Source organism: Sapajus apella, unplaced genomic scaffold (assembly GCF_009761245.1).
Source record: "Sapajus apella isolate SASKATOON/1434 unplaced genomic scaffold, GSC_monkey_1.0 scaffold48, whole genome shotgun sequence".
Classification (NCBI taxonomy): Eukaryota; Metazoa; Chordata; class Mammalia; order Primates; family Cebidae; genus Sapajus; species Sapajus apella.
In genome coordinates, this window is record NW_022436988.1 from 15,369,985 (window position 1) to 15,382,193 (window position 12,209).

The 12,209-nt window shown below is 34.5% G+C and overlaps 1 protein-coding gene across 11 annotated transcripts in view; it reads right to left on the reverse strand.

Moving 5' to 3' along the window:
• CEP112 (centrosomal protein 112) overlaps nt 1-12,209 on the reverse strand; it is a 641,834-nt gene that overhangs the window by 358,217 nt on the left and 271,408 nt on the right. For all 11 annotated transcript variants that reach the window (XR_004257837.1, XM_032242004.1, XM_032242007.1 and 8 more), the window contains one exon: nt 9,213-9,395. Coding sequence is in view for 10 of the 11 variants with exons in the window: in XM_032242004.1 (XP_032097895.1) it covers nt 9,213-9,395 (183 nt within the window). In the remaining variant the exon portion in view is untranslated. The remainder of the gene's footprint in view (nt 1-9,212; nt 9,396-12,209) is intronic.

Here is a 12,209-nt window from a genome sequence, read left to right on the forward strand (position 1 = left end):
CCAGGTTGCATAACTCAGGACACTTCAATCTCTGAGGACACCACTAACTCATATTCAAATATTACAAATGTTTTCAGTATTACTTCACTAATACTTGATTTCATACCAAAGCAAAACAAATCAAAATAAACCAGAAAAATAACACATTTTCAAACCCCAAAGTCTAATTGCGTATTGTTTCTTTGTGATTTCGTATGATTTTTCCCAACTTTCCAATACACAAATATCCAAAAACACTCAAGAGATCAAGATGTAATTTAAAATAATTATTAAAACTATAATTTTAATAATTTAAGTGAAATAAATTTAAGTGAAAAACTATAATTTTCCTTAAATTTTAATATTTGTTTCATCTAAAAAAATATCTCAAGTTGCACATTAACCTACTGATTCAATACTCTGGGGCTCAATTAAGCCCAACTAAAACTTTCCACTCAATGACAATATTTTTCAAATATTTTCTGTACGCAAACATTACAGTAGTTTGAAAACAGACTATTATTTTCATACAATGCTGTGTTCTCTTCTCCAAATAGGAGTTTAAGGTCTCCCTGACACCAATTTATGACATTTTTGTCATGAAAAAAGCTCAGGTGTTAAATATCTTTCATATCATGCAAGTAGGCATGATTCCAATTAGTCCTGAAAGGGAGACAAAATGACAGTTTAATAAGCTTCAATTTGCCAGCTCTTTGAACATTTGATGATATCATCATTTTGCCAATCATTTCTTGCACTTTGGCTTCAACCTCTCTGTCACAAAAAAATTACCACAAATATACAAATGAAGACATCAGGGATGTCTCTTACAGAACCGATTGAGTCAGAAATCCAAAAATGACTTTTCCAAAACATTAAGGAAGAAGAGTTATTCATCCAATACTTCCTCAGAGATAATTTCTGCCAATATTCCTAGTAATTTCATCGAGGCCTAGGTGAAAAGGAGAAGGAAGAGTAATATGCTAAAAATAACTCAAGGCATATTTCCTTATGTCAATGGAAATGACATTCTGCATGCAGAATCATGCTTTGTCTCTGAAGCATTTATTTTAAAAAACAATTTATCACAAAAGTTTTACTTTGAGCCAAATAGCTCTAGAATTAAGCTAATACTGCATTAACATAAATTGTTTTTGAAGGGTCTAGAAGAAACACATTTTCTAATTATACCCTTGGTATGGAAAAAGTCTCCAGGTTTGAACTTCATAATCTTTGACCTCCTTTCTAAGTGGCTTTTATTGGATTCTCTCATGCAATAGGATCCTCATTCAGGGTTCTTAAAAAAAAAAAAAAAATACTAACAAACATTGAACTCTGAGAGTTAAAAATTCACTCTGTAAAATGAATGGATCGTATGTAATATTCCAAATTAGCATGTGAATATAACAAATAATCCAAAGATCATGAACCACTCACAAAAAAACATACTTTACCACTACTAAATGCAAATTCCTAAACTGTTTTTATCAAGACTGACAGGCCTCACTGACCTAAACACTTGGGGTGAAGTCTTACTATAGGCACTCCTTCTTTTTTCAGTAACAATGTGAAAACCAAGAGTGAACCCATTTCAAAAATGTACTCACTCTTCTATTTTACAAATTCTGAAATTTGTTGGAAGAAACTGTATTCCAAAGAAAATATTAAGAATTGCATATCTCCTTAGAGTTTAATTTATCGCAAAAGAAAGACATAGTCATGGCTTGTGGTCTTGGAGAAAGAGTGAAACTGCTGGCTAATACATGATTTGGATATATATTGTTTGAGTTATGAGTATCAGTATTTTAAATCTAGTAAGGTAGTCACAATTCAAATTGGAAATATAATGGATTTATGCAGAATAAATAAAATTCAGAAACAATGTGCTCATACATTAGCAGGCATATGGGGTAGAGGACTTTGCTATGAGTCCCAGTACACTATTAGTTACATAACCTTGGGCAATTTATTTATGCTTCCTGAATCTTTTCTCATTGATAAAATGAAAATACATATAGTCATCTTCTGACCCTAGTAAAAAGGTCAAAACAGAGTTTCAAGATAGAAAATGTCATCCTCATCAAGTATTAAAGGGTTGTGGCCAGGTGCAGTAGCTCACGCCTGTAATCCCAGCACTTTGGAAGGTAGAGGCGGGTGGATCAGGATGTCAGGAGTTCAAGACCAGCCTGACCAACATGGTGAAACCCTGTCTCTACTAAAAATACGAAAATTAGCCTGGTGTGGTGGCGTACACCTGTAGTCCCAGCTACGCCGGAGGCTGAGGCAGGAGAATCGCTTGAGCCCAGGAGGTGGAGGTTGCAGTGAGCCAAGATTGTGCCACTGCACTCCAGCCTGGGTGACAGAGTGAGACTCCATCGCAAAAAAAAAAGGACTGTGTGAGAGAATGCAATGCAAAGGACCCAGCAGCCCAGCAGAGAGTTTGGCACAAGGAAAGCACACAATAAATATTTGTTGTTGTTGTTGCTGTTGCTACTGCTGTTGTTAAACACATACAAACATGAAAACTCAGTGTTGTTGGAGGAGCTGCTACTTACTCAAACTGGAAATCAAACAGCATTTTCAAGCATTATTATGACTTTGGAGCAATATCGAATATGGCAAATCACTGAAGGAAATGCAAATTGCTATGAGAAGCTCAGAAGGGGAGCAGGGTACCACTGTCACTCTCCATGCTAGGCAAAGATTCCTATATAACCCTCTTCCTTTTCTGCCATGTCCAAGTCTCTCCAAAAATCTAAAATCTTTCTCGGATGATAGAAAGAGCACTAAATTTGGATTAAGAAGCCCTGGTTTGCAAGTTATGTGACCTTAGGCAAAAGATGGTCCTGGAATCACAGGTTTCCTATCTGTAAATGGAATACAGTTGGATGTGGTCATCTCTTTAGATTACTTAATCTAACTATACTAATGCTAGATACTTAGACACCTGATATAACTAAAAGCTTCATGTCTGGCAGAACATATGGTACACAATGATTGTGGTCCCCTGCAATCCTCCCAGTTCTCACCACCGCAGTGGTCATATTTTACTCCCTATTTAAAATCTCTTCCATATTTAATTATCTCTTCTTCAATAGCAATTTTAATGTTTCTAAAGAAATCCATTCAGTATAATGAGAACAAAAGACAGAATTTAAAGCAATCATTTTTAGTTGACACAAAGTTACTAATTCAAATGGAATACTTTATGTTATTATTTAAAAGGTTTGCCTTTAAAAGGAATGCTCCCTATCTAAAAGTGGACCAAATACCACAGAATGTGGTTTCCATGGTAACTGCCACATTTTAAAAATATGCACAGGACTAAAGATACAGTGTATCTTCTACAAATGGATCATTCTTAGAGAAATCATTTGTCTTGCCTCAGCTTGTATTTTTTGCTTTTTAAACAATGTAATTTTCTCCATGTTGAGGACAGAGTTAAATTGTTTATAATAGTTTAATCACAGATACAAATACACTAGTTTTATGCATGCAGGATGAAAACAATTACAGAATTTTAGAATTATAATAGAAAAAGGAAGCTGGTCACCTATACAAAATGTAAGCTTTACCTAAAATGGCATTTGCCTATATTTTCTGCTAATTAAAAACTTAAGAAATAGTATTATTTTACATATTAATTTATATAGTAATATATAAACAATGCAAATGTATTATTAAATTCACATTTCACACTATTAGACACACAATTACTGAATACTAACAAAAAAGATCTTCACATCAGTGCATCTATGCCGAAATATGCGGAGAATTTTGCCCCCTTTATTTGGAAAATTCTGTATGACCTAAGGTTTCGGTGTCAGAAAAACAGTATTTCCCTCACAGGCTTTTTAAAATGGCCTAGTTATGAAAAACTATCAATATTTTGAATATATACAGAAAGTTCCTGGGCCACCTTAAATAGGGCACTTAGATGATACTATAAAACTTCATCTAAAGAAAAGACAGAATTGTAATGTGTGGTTTTACCAGAAGTCCACCAAAAATATCTTATTTTCTTCTTACAAACTGAAAGTGGAATGATCAAAACTTTTCCCACCAACCTTCTAATGCCTGACATTAAACACTGTACATTGCAGTGAAGCTCACTTAATACTTAAAACACACTCTGCTCTAACACAAATAACTCGGTCCATCAGGGGATGAGTATCACATCTTGGTGTGTACACAGCTGGAACACCAGGCCACCACTCTGATGTGACCATGTGTGTCACTAGGGAGAAGAGGAGAATAAAAAACAGGGTCACATTAACAGCAACGACCTCATTAGGCTGGGGGAAAAATGGAGTTTACATAGCTTGGTTTTTCCAAGCAATCAGTCCACTTTGATCCAAAGAAACAAAAATATATATACCTCAGAACCAAGCAAATGGCATTAACGAATAAATATCAGTGATAAAATACTATTTTGGTTATGTAGGTAGAATATGATTCATTTTAATCTAGGTATAAGTAACTTTCACTCTTGGAGTGAATTACCATTTGATTTTATAATTTGTTTTTCTAGTTTTTCATAATAAACTCAGAGAACAAAAAAGTCAGATCTAAGAAAGAGAGTAGCACACTTGGGAATTGATATTAGGCATTAACTTCTAAATAATTTCTAAACTCAGCTATGTTTCTAAGTTTTTCTTCATGAAGACACTTTGTAAGCATTCCTGGCCCAGTGATAAAACAACTGTACTAAAATTTGCTAGGCTGTGACTTAAAATATACTTTCTTATGATTCATAATATCTGCAAAATTTTATTTCTTAAGGTATATTGTTTTTTGATTCGAGAATAATATTCTCAATAAATTAAAATTTTGGCACATAAAATAAAATCTAGTAATTACATTTTATGAAAGTACTAAAGAATCTAAAGTTTCCCCACCAGATTTTACTTGCAATGTTTTAACATATGGAAAATATCATCAGCTATATTGGTCAATGTCCTTTCTATTAAGTCTAATGACATAAATTTCTCTCAGAACCGAGAGCTTGGAAAAAAAGAACTGCTATGATTTTTTTCATTACATATTTAGAATTACATAATTCACCATGTTTCCCTCTTTGCTGTGGCTTCTAGGCAAGCTCAGAGCTAAAATTTCCACTTAACTGTTATATTTTTTCTTCAGTATACATTTTCTAGGGTGGTTAATATAATTTATTGCCTAATTACTATTTTCAGTTATTCTAAGTGTATGTTTATTATAAAATGCTGCTTTAGATCCTTTTGGTAATAGCTGGCATATAAAAAAATTAAAATGTTTTCACCAGAAAAATGCTACCAAAGACCAAAAGCCATGCATATAGGTATAGCAAGAATGTTCAGACTATATATATTGTTAAATTCCCCCTTGAAGTAATCTTTAAAGAACGGTAGCCAATGTTCAGTCCCCTGAATGCAGGTACATACTCAGTTTATAAATGAAGATTTTTATCTTGGGCCAAAATTCGCAAATGCATGGAAAATAAGGAAATGCAATTGAGATACAATTTTTAAAATTAAAATTGTCCTATCCATATCTTTTTAGGAAAAGTTTTTTCTAAATAGAAGAGAATTATTACAAATTCTACATTTAGGAATCAGTGTTAGATTCAGCTCTTAACGTGAATCAGTATGGCAAAATCAAGATAATTTGTCTATTTATTATGTAAAAATTGTTCATATTAGATTTATGATTCTCGGTGTGGGGGATTAAGAAAGGCATTTAGATGCCAATGTTTTGCAAAAGCCATTGTACTATATGCAAATGCTAAATTTAATATATTTTTTAGATCTGGCTGATGACCTTCTGCAAGGTTGCTGCATGTAATTTGCATGATACTGATGGTGACACACAATGGCTGCTCGTTACCCTAGGTGTCTGAATGTCTCTACTGCAACAGGTCACATAGTGGTCCTAAAATGGAGATGCCCCCTCTGGGGAGGATCACAAAGGTTCTATGCAACAATCTCTACAGTATTCACACATACCACTCACTGTGGCACAAACGGAAAACATCAAGCTATCTCTAAATGGTTCAGGGCCCTAAAAGGACAAGTAAGGGATCAAGAAACCTATGTTCCATTTTTCTTCTAATTCAACAGGATACACAATAGAAATTCGCTCATTATATCACAGTTCAAAAGCAAAACAAGAATTACATGTAGAACTTTCATGTTAGAAGCAGTTAAGATTACATTTAGAAATGTTCTAATTAAAATATGATCGAATCAATTAAATCATTCTCCAAAATAATTTCAATAAGAAAGACCTGGTAAATAAGGAATATTCGACAGTGAGGTTACAAATATCTACAAGTCTTGATTTCTACTGATCTGAATGCTTTTTCTTAAACACATGACCTTAGGTAGATACCAGACTGAACATCTTGTATGATGGAGATAAAATTTAACGTGCATGTTAGCAAATTTAAGTATCACAACATAATATATCCTGCCATTCAAAATCAAAGTACTATAACAAAAATACGACATACACATAAAACGATTAGCTAACTGAACCAAATTAAATGAGGAAAATAGTTCATTGTCCTTGGTGCATTTCTATATCTTATCATTGTTCCTTAAAACAGAAATTATTAGCATAACAATTAACTTATAATATTATAAAACAAATTCACCAAAAGGGAGTTCCTAGTTGGAATGATTCACCTTAAGGTTGGCAACTATACTTTATAATAATGATTTTCTAATCAGCATGCAATGTACTACATATTTGGAAGAAGTCAAAAATAGACTTTAAGGAAACTGTACTCATTTAATAATCTGATGGAAGAGAAGCAGTATACGAAGCCAAAGTATTCAAAATAGATATTTCACTGTTCTTTTGGCTAAGTATTTCAAAAAGTCCTTTTTACAAAATGGCCTCCATTGCTAAACTAGAATAGCTACACATTAACTGAAAATGAAATCTCTCTGAAATTAAAATTTTTAACATTATACAATCCAACATTTCATATATATGTTTGTTCTGCATCAAACTACAACAGGGTGATTTGAAAAAGATCTTTGATTTTGAAAATGATATGCCTACTTTGCTTTCTTGAAATTTATCAATGAATTTAGAACTTAAAAGGTATTATACATTAGATTATTTAGACCACAACCATAAAGAGATATATTTTGAAAATTTAAGACCTACCTGAAATATCCTCAATAAACAACCAAAGATAAATAAAAATTATGAGCATTTTGGTACACATGATTTTTTAAAATATAGCTTATTGCTAAAAGTTTTTAAAATTGTATTCTCTCAGAGCAACTAAGTACAACATACACAAAATTATTTTCCTTTTGACCAAGAATGCATTTAGCCTGTTTCCATTGCTTACTGGCATTCCCTTGACAGCAATTCCAATTAGTAAAACGTTCCAAGAAAGACACGAAATATGAGCAACATAATCCTAAACTACAGTATTTGAGGAGGTCATAGAGTCCTCATACTTAATGTTTCAACAGAAAGAAATTCAATTAATAACCTTATTGTACTATCCCGTGGCTTTATTATACGTAATACTACTAAAATTTCCCTTTTGTTATGATTGGATGAACCGCACCCTACATGGCAGATACGACACATGCAAAATCACAAAGGTTTCCTCTAAATTTGGCCTCCACTTGTATCAGCTTCCCATAACAGCCCCCAAATAATAGGAAGTTATGTAAATTACTGTATTTTATTTTACCCATTAGACAATTCTACTACGCAAACAAATCCTACACTGACTCGGAACCCATATCTCTTGTCATGGGAAAACAATGGTAAGGTTTAACATCATATTTGATGGAGAATATAAACTAGGAAATATTCCTGACAAATTGTATGGCTAAAAGTCAAAACACCAGCATATATTTCATAAAGGCTCTAATGAGGTTGGTGGCAAAAATATAATACACGATGATTTAACAGGAACCACCTGAGTATTCTGTGGTGGCAACTACAATGACTACATTTTTAGGTAGCAAACCACCATAAAACAAGTTGAAAATAATTGTACTGTAAATGTATATCATTGACAACAAAAGCTGTGCTGAGTGTATTCATATTGCATCAGTCATTCTCTGAAAGTAGAAGACAACTCAAGGTCAAATGAAAAATAACCAGTAACTCCTATTCTTTGCCTTACTACCTCCCGCTGTCCACTCAAAAAATTAACATCTTACTTAATTAGTACTGTGTTTACATTTAGATAATTACAAAATTGTTGAAAGACATAGTGTAACAGAAGGTTTGATCTGTTTGAAAACTGTATTATTTGGAGAGGAAGGGTAACTAGAAGAAGAAGGTTGTGTGGTGTGGTTAGTGTGGTTAGTATGGCTAGATTTCAATGGAAAAAGAGGTATTTAGACCTAGTATACAATATGGTTTTATTAGAAAAGAACATTATCTTTTTATTGTTATCAATTGCTCTTAAATTTTTCTTTAATACAATTTCACAGCAATCTCAAGAGGATACACTAAAGGCCCTTGATTATATATATTCTAAAGAACGTATTGTATCACAAAGATACACATCCAATAAGATTTCTTTTTTCATCTGAAATTCATAAAGATAATTTTCCATGCTGACAGTGCACATTTCATCCACAAGTTTGAGGAGTCAAATGCTACCACAGCTGGGGGTTATTCTGCCAAATGGCTTCCAACAGGGACTACAGAGACGTGGGCTGGGAGGCATGTGTGTGTGCAGGAAAAAGAAACAGACCTGATGGGAAATAGCCCTTCTCTGGAGTCATTTTTATCAATTACCATCTGAGTGATCTAATCAAATATAGGCTAATGAAAACAGCAACACTAGGAAGGAAAAGCAAATATTAAAACAGCTGCTTGATTACCTACAGAGATTAAAACAAAAAGCAAGGAGTGATGCTAATATATTTCATAAGGATTTGCTAAGGCTGAAGGGAGGGGTAAGGGGCAGATACCTTAAAAAAATCCATCATGAAAGGAACTGAGACAAGATTATAAAAAAAGGGGGCCAAGTTATAGCGCGCCATGGGATTTTTAATCTGGCTACCTGTGGTTTCTGTAGTTAAGGCTTTATTCATCCCAAAACTCGGGGTTGGGGGGGGAGAAAAACAAAAAAAAAAACCACATTTAATATGTCAGATTTGCAAATGATCAAACAGCGTGCATCAACAAGAATAATAAGAAAACATTAAACGCTGATGACTTTTTAAAAACAGATACCCGTTTTATCAAATATTATTGATAATTACCTGTGCATCTCGTTTCTTGAACTCCTGAATTTGATTTTCGTGCTCCATATTGGCAGCGCGAAGCTGTTTTTCCAGGTTTTCAATTTCCCGTTCATGGTCTCGGACTAGGCTATCCTTCTCTGCGTTATGCTGCTGTAATAGGTGCGTCTTCTCCTGTTCATGCTCCAGCTTCAGCTCTACTATCTGATTGGACAATGAGGAGGACAGTTCATCAACAGAACATCCTTGTCGTCATGACAACTCATGTACAGCTTAATTTTTCTCTAATTTGTCCAAGTTGAAAATTTTTATTTTTGCATCATTATTACCTCACCCTTGAAATACTCTCATTTGTGGGGGTGGTAGTTATACAAACCTCCTAATATTCAAAATAGTTGGGCATATTCAGTAAATCCTTCTGCAATCTGTTGACACAAATGTCCGAACATTGAAAAAAAATATCTTGAATGCTAGTCACTTCCTCCCCAAGAATTCGGGTATTTCTGATCAGCAATGGTTATAAATGGTTAATAGTCAGTACGCTTTGCTTTTGGCTTAAATATACACATGTGAAAAGCAGCAATTAAATCGGTCAGTTTTCTTCATGATTTACAAATAAAAGATCGGAGCTAAATACGCATCTGGATTATTGTATATACAGTTGTCTTTTTAAAAATAAAATGATAAATTTCAAAGCTCTATTATCTCGTTGTCAGCTACGGTATACCAACATAAACAGATGTTATGTGTTCCAGAAGGGCACCTGCTGTGCTGCAAGCTTGCACCATGATTTCATAAAGAGCATTCTATTCTCAGAATCCTTTCCCAGTCCACTCCACACTGGAGACTGTGACCTTGGCCAGTCTTAGCCTCTCCCTGTTAGACTGAATGGCAGCCCGAGACCAAGGGCCTGGTTGCCGCAGCTTTGATACTAATCCTCCCAGACTGTGCACAATGGCACCCTACCTGGCCTGCAAACTATAGCCAGCCAGGCTGTCTTTGAAGCAGGTGATGAATAGGGGACGGCAGGAAGCCAGCTTCCCCAGTGAACTCCAGGCCACACAGCTGCTAAGAACAGTCACTTGGATTTTTCTTCAGTTTTGGTGGATTTCAGGGGGAAAACTGCTGTTATCTAGAATATGTTGTGTTATTTTCGGCGTGAGAATCCATCTTCAAAAAAGCTAACAGTAGAAGTCTGCTCCAAATCGATCTTGTTTCGTGCAGTGAATCACCAGACTACCTTATCTTAAAGCTATAGCATTCATTTCTCCAGGCATGCACACTGTACAAAATTTGAGAAGTTTTCTTTTTAAATTCATAATTCTTATCTCCTTATTACAAATCAAGAATCAAAATACAAATAAAATTTGCTTTAAGACACAGGTTTCAAAATGTTTTCTTATTGTGATTAAAGAGGTGCTGGTACCATTCCTTCTAAAACTATTCTAAACAATAGAAAAAGAGGGACTCCCCCCAACTCATTTCATGAGACCAGCATCATTCTGATACCAAAACCTGTCAGAGACACAACAAAAAAAAGAAAATTTCATCCCAATATCCCTGATGAACATCGACACAAAAATCCTCAATAAAACACTGGCAAACCGAAACCAGCAGCACATCAAAAAACTTATCCACCATGATCAAATCGGCTTCATTCCTGGAATGCGAGCCTGGTTCAACATATGCAAATCAATAAACGCAATCCATCACATAAACAGAACCAAAGACAAAAACCACTTGATTATCTCAATAGATGCAGAAAAGGCCTTCAATAAAATTCAACACCACTTCACCCTAAAAACTCACAATAAACTAGATATTGATGGAACATATCTCAAAATCATAACAGCTATTTATGACAATCCCAAAACCAATATCATACTGAATGGGCAAAAGCTGGAAACATTTCCTTTGAAAACTGGCACAAGACAAGGATGCCTTCTCTCATCATACCTATTCAACATGGTATTGGAAGTTCTGGCCAGGGTAATCAGGCAAGAGAAAAAAATAACAGGTATTCTAATAGGAAAAGAAAAAGTCAAATTGTCTCTGTTTGCAGATATCATGATTCTATATTTAGAAAACCCCATCGTCTCAGCCCAAAATCTCCTTAAGCTGATAAGCAATTTCAGCAAAGTCTCAGAATACAAAATCAATGTGCAGAAATCACAAGCATTGCTATGCACCAATAATAGACAAACAGGGCCAAATCATGAGTGAACTCCCAACCACAATTGCTACAAAGAGAATAAAATACCTAAGAATACAACTTACAAGGGATGTGAAGAACCTCTTCAAGGAGAACTACAAACCATTGCTCATGGAAATAATAGAGGACACAAATGGAAAAACATTCCATGCTCATGGATAGGAAGAAACAATATCATGAAAATGACCATACTGTCCAAAGTAATTTATAGATTCAATGCTATCCCCATCAAGCTACCATTGACTTTCTTCACCAAATTAGAAAAAACTACTTTAAATTTCATATGGAACCAAGAAGAGCCCATATAGCCAAGACAATCCTAAGCAAAAAGAACAAAGTTGGAGGCATCATGCTACCTGACTTCAAACTATACTACAAGGCTACAGTAAATAAAACAGCATGGTATTGGTACCAAAACAGATATATAGACCAATGGAACAGAACAGAGGCCTCATAAATAACATTACACATCTACAACTATCTGATCTTTGACAAACCCAACAAAAACAAGCAATGGGAGAAAGGGTTCCCTATTTAACAAATGGTGTGGGGAAAACTGGCCAGCCATATAAAGAAAACTGAAACTGGACCCCTTCCTTACACCTCATGCAAAAATTAACTCAAGATGGATTAAAGAGTTAAACATAAGACCTAAAACCATAAAAACCCTAGAAGAAAACCTGGGCAATATCATTCAGGGCATAGGCATGGGCAAAGACTTTATGACTAAAACACCAAAAGCAATGGCAACAAAAGCAAAAATTGACAAATGAAATCGAATTAAACTAACGAGCTTCTACATAGCA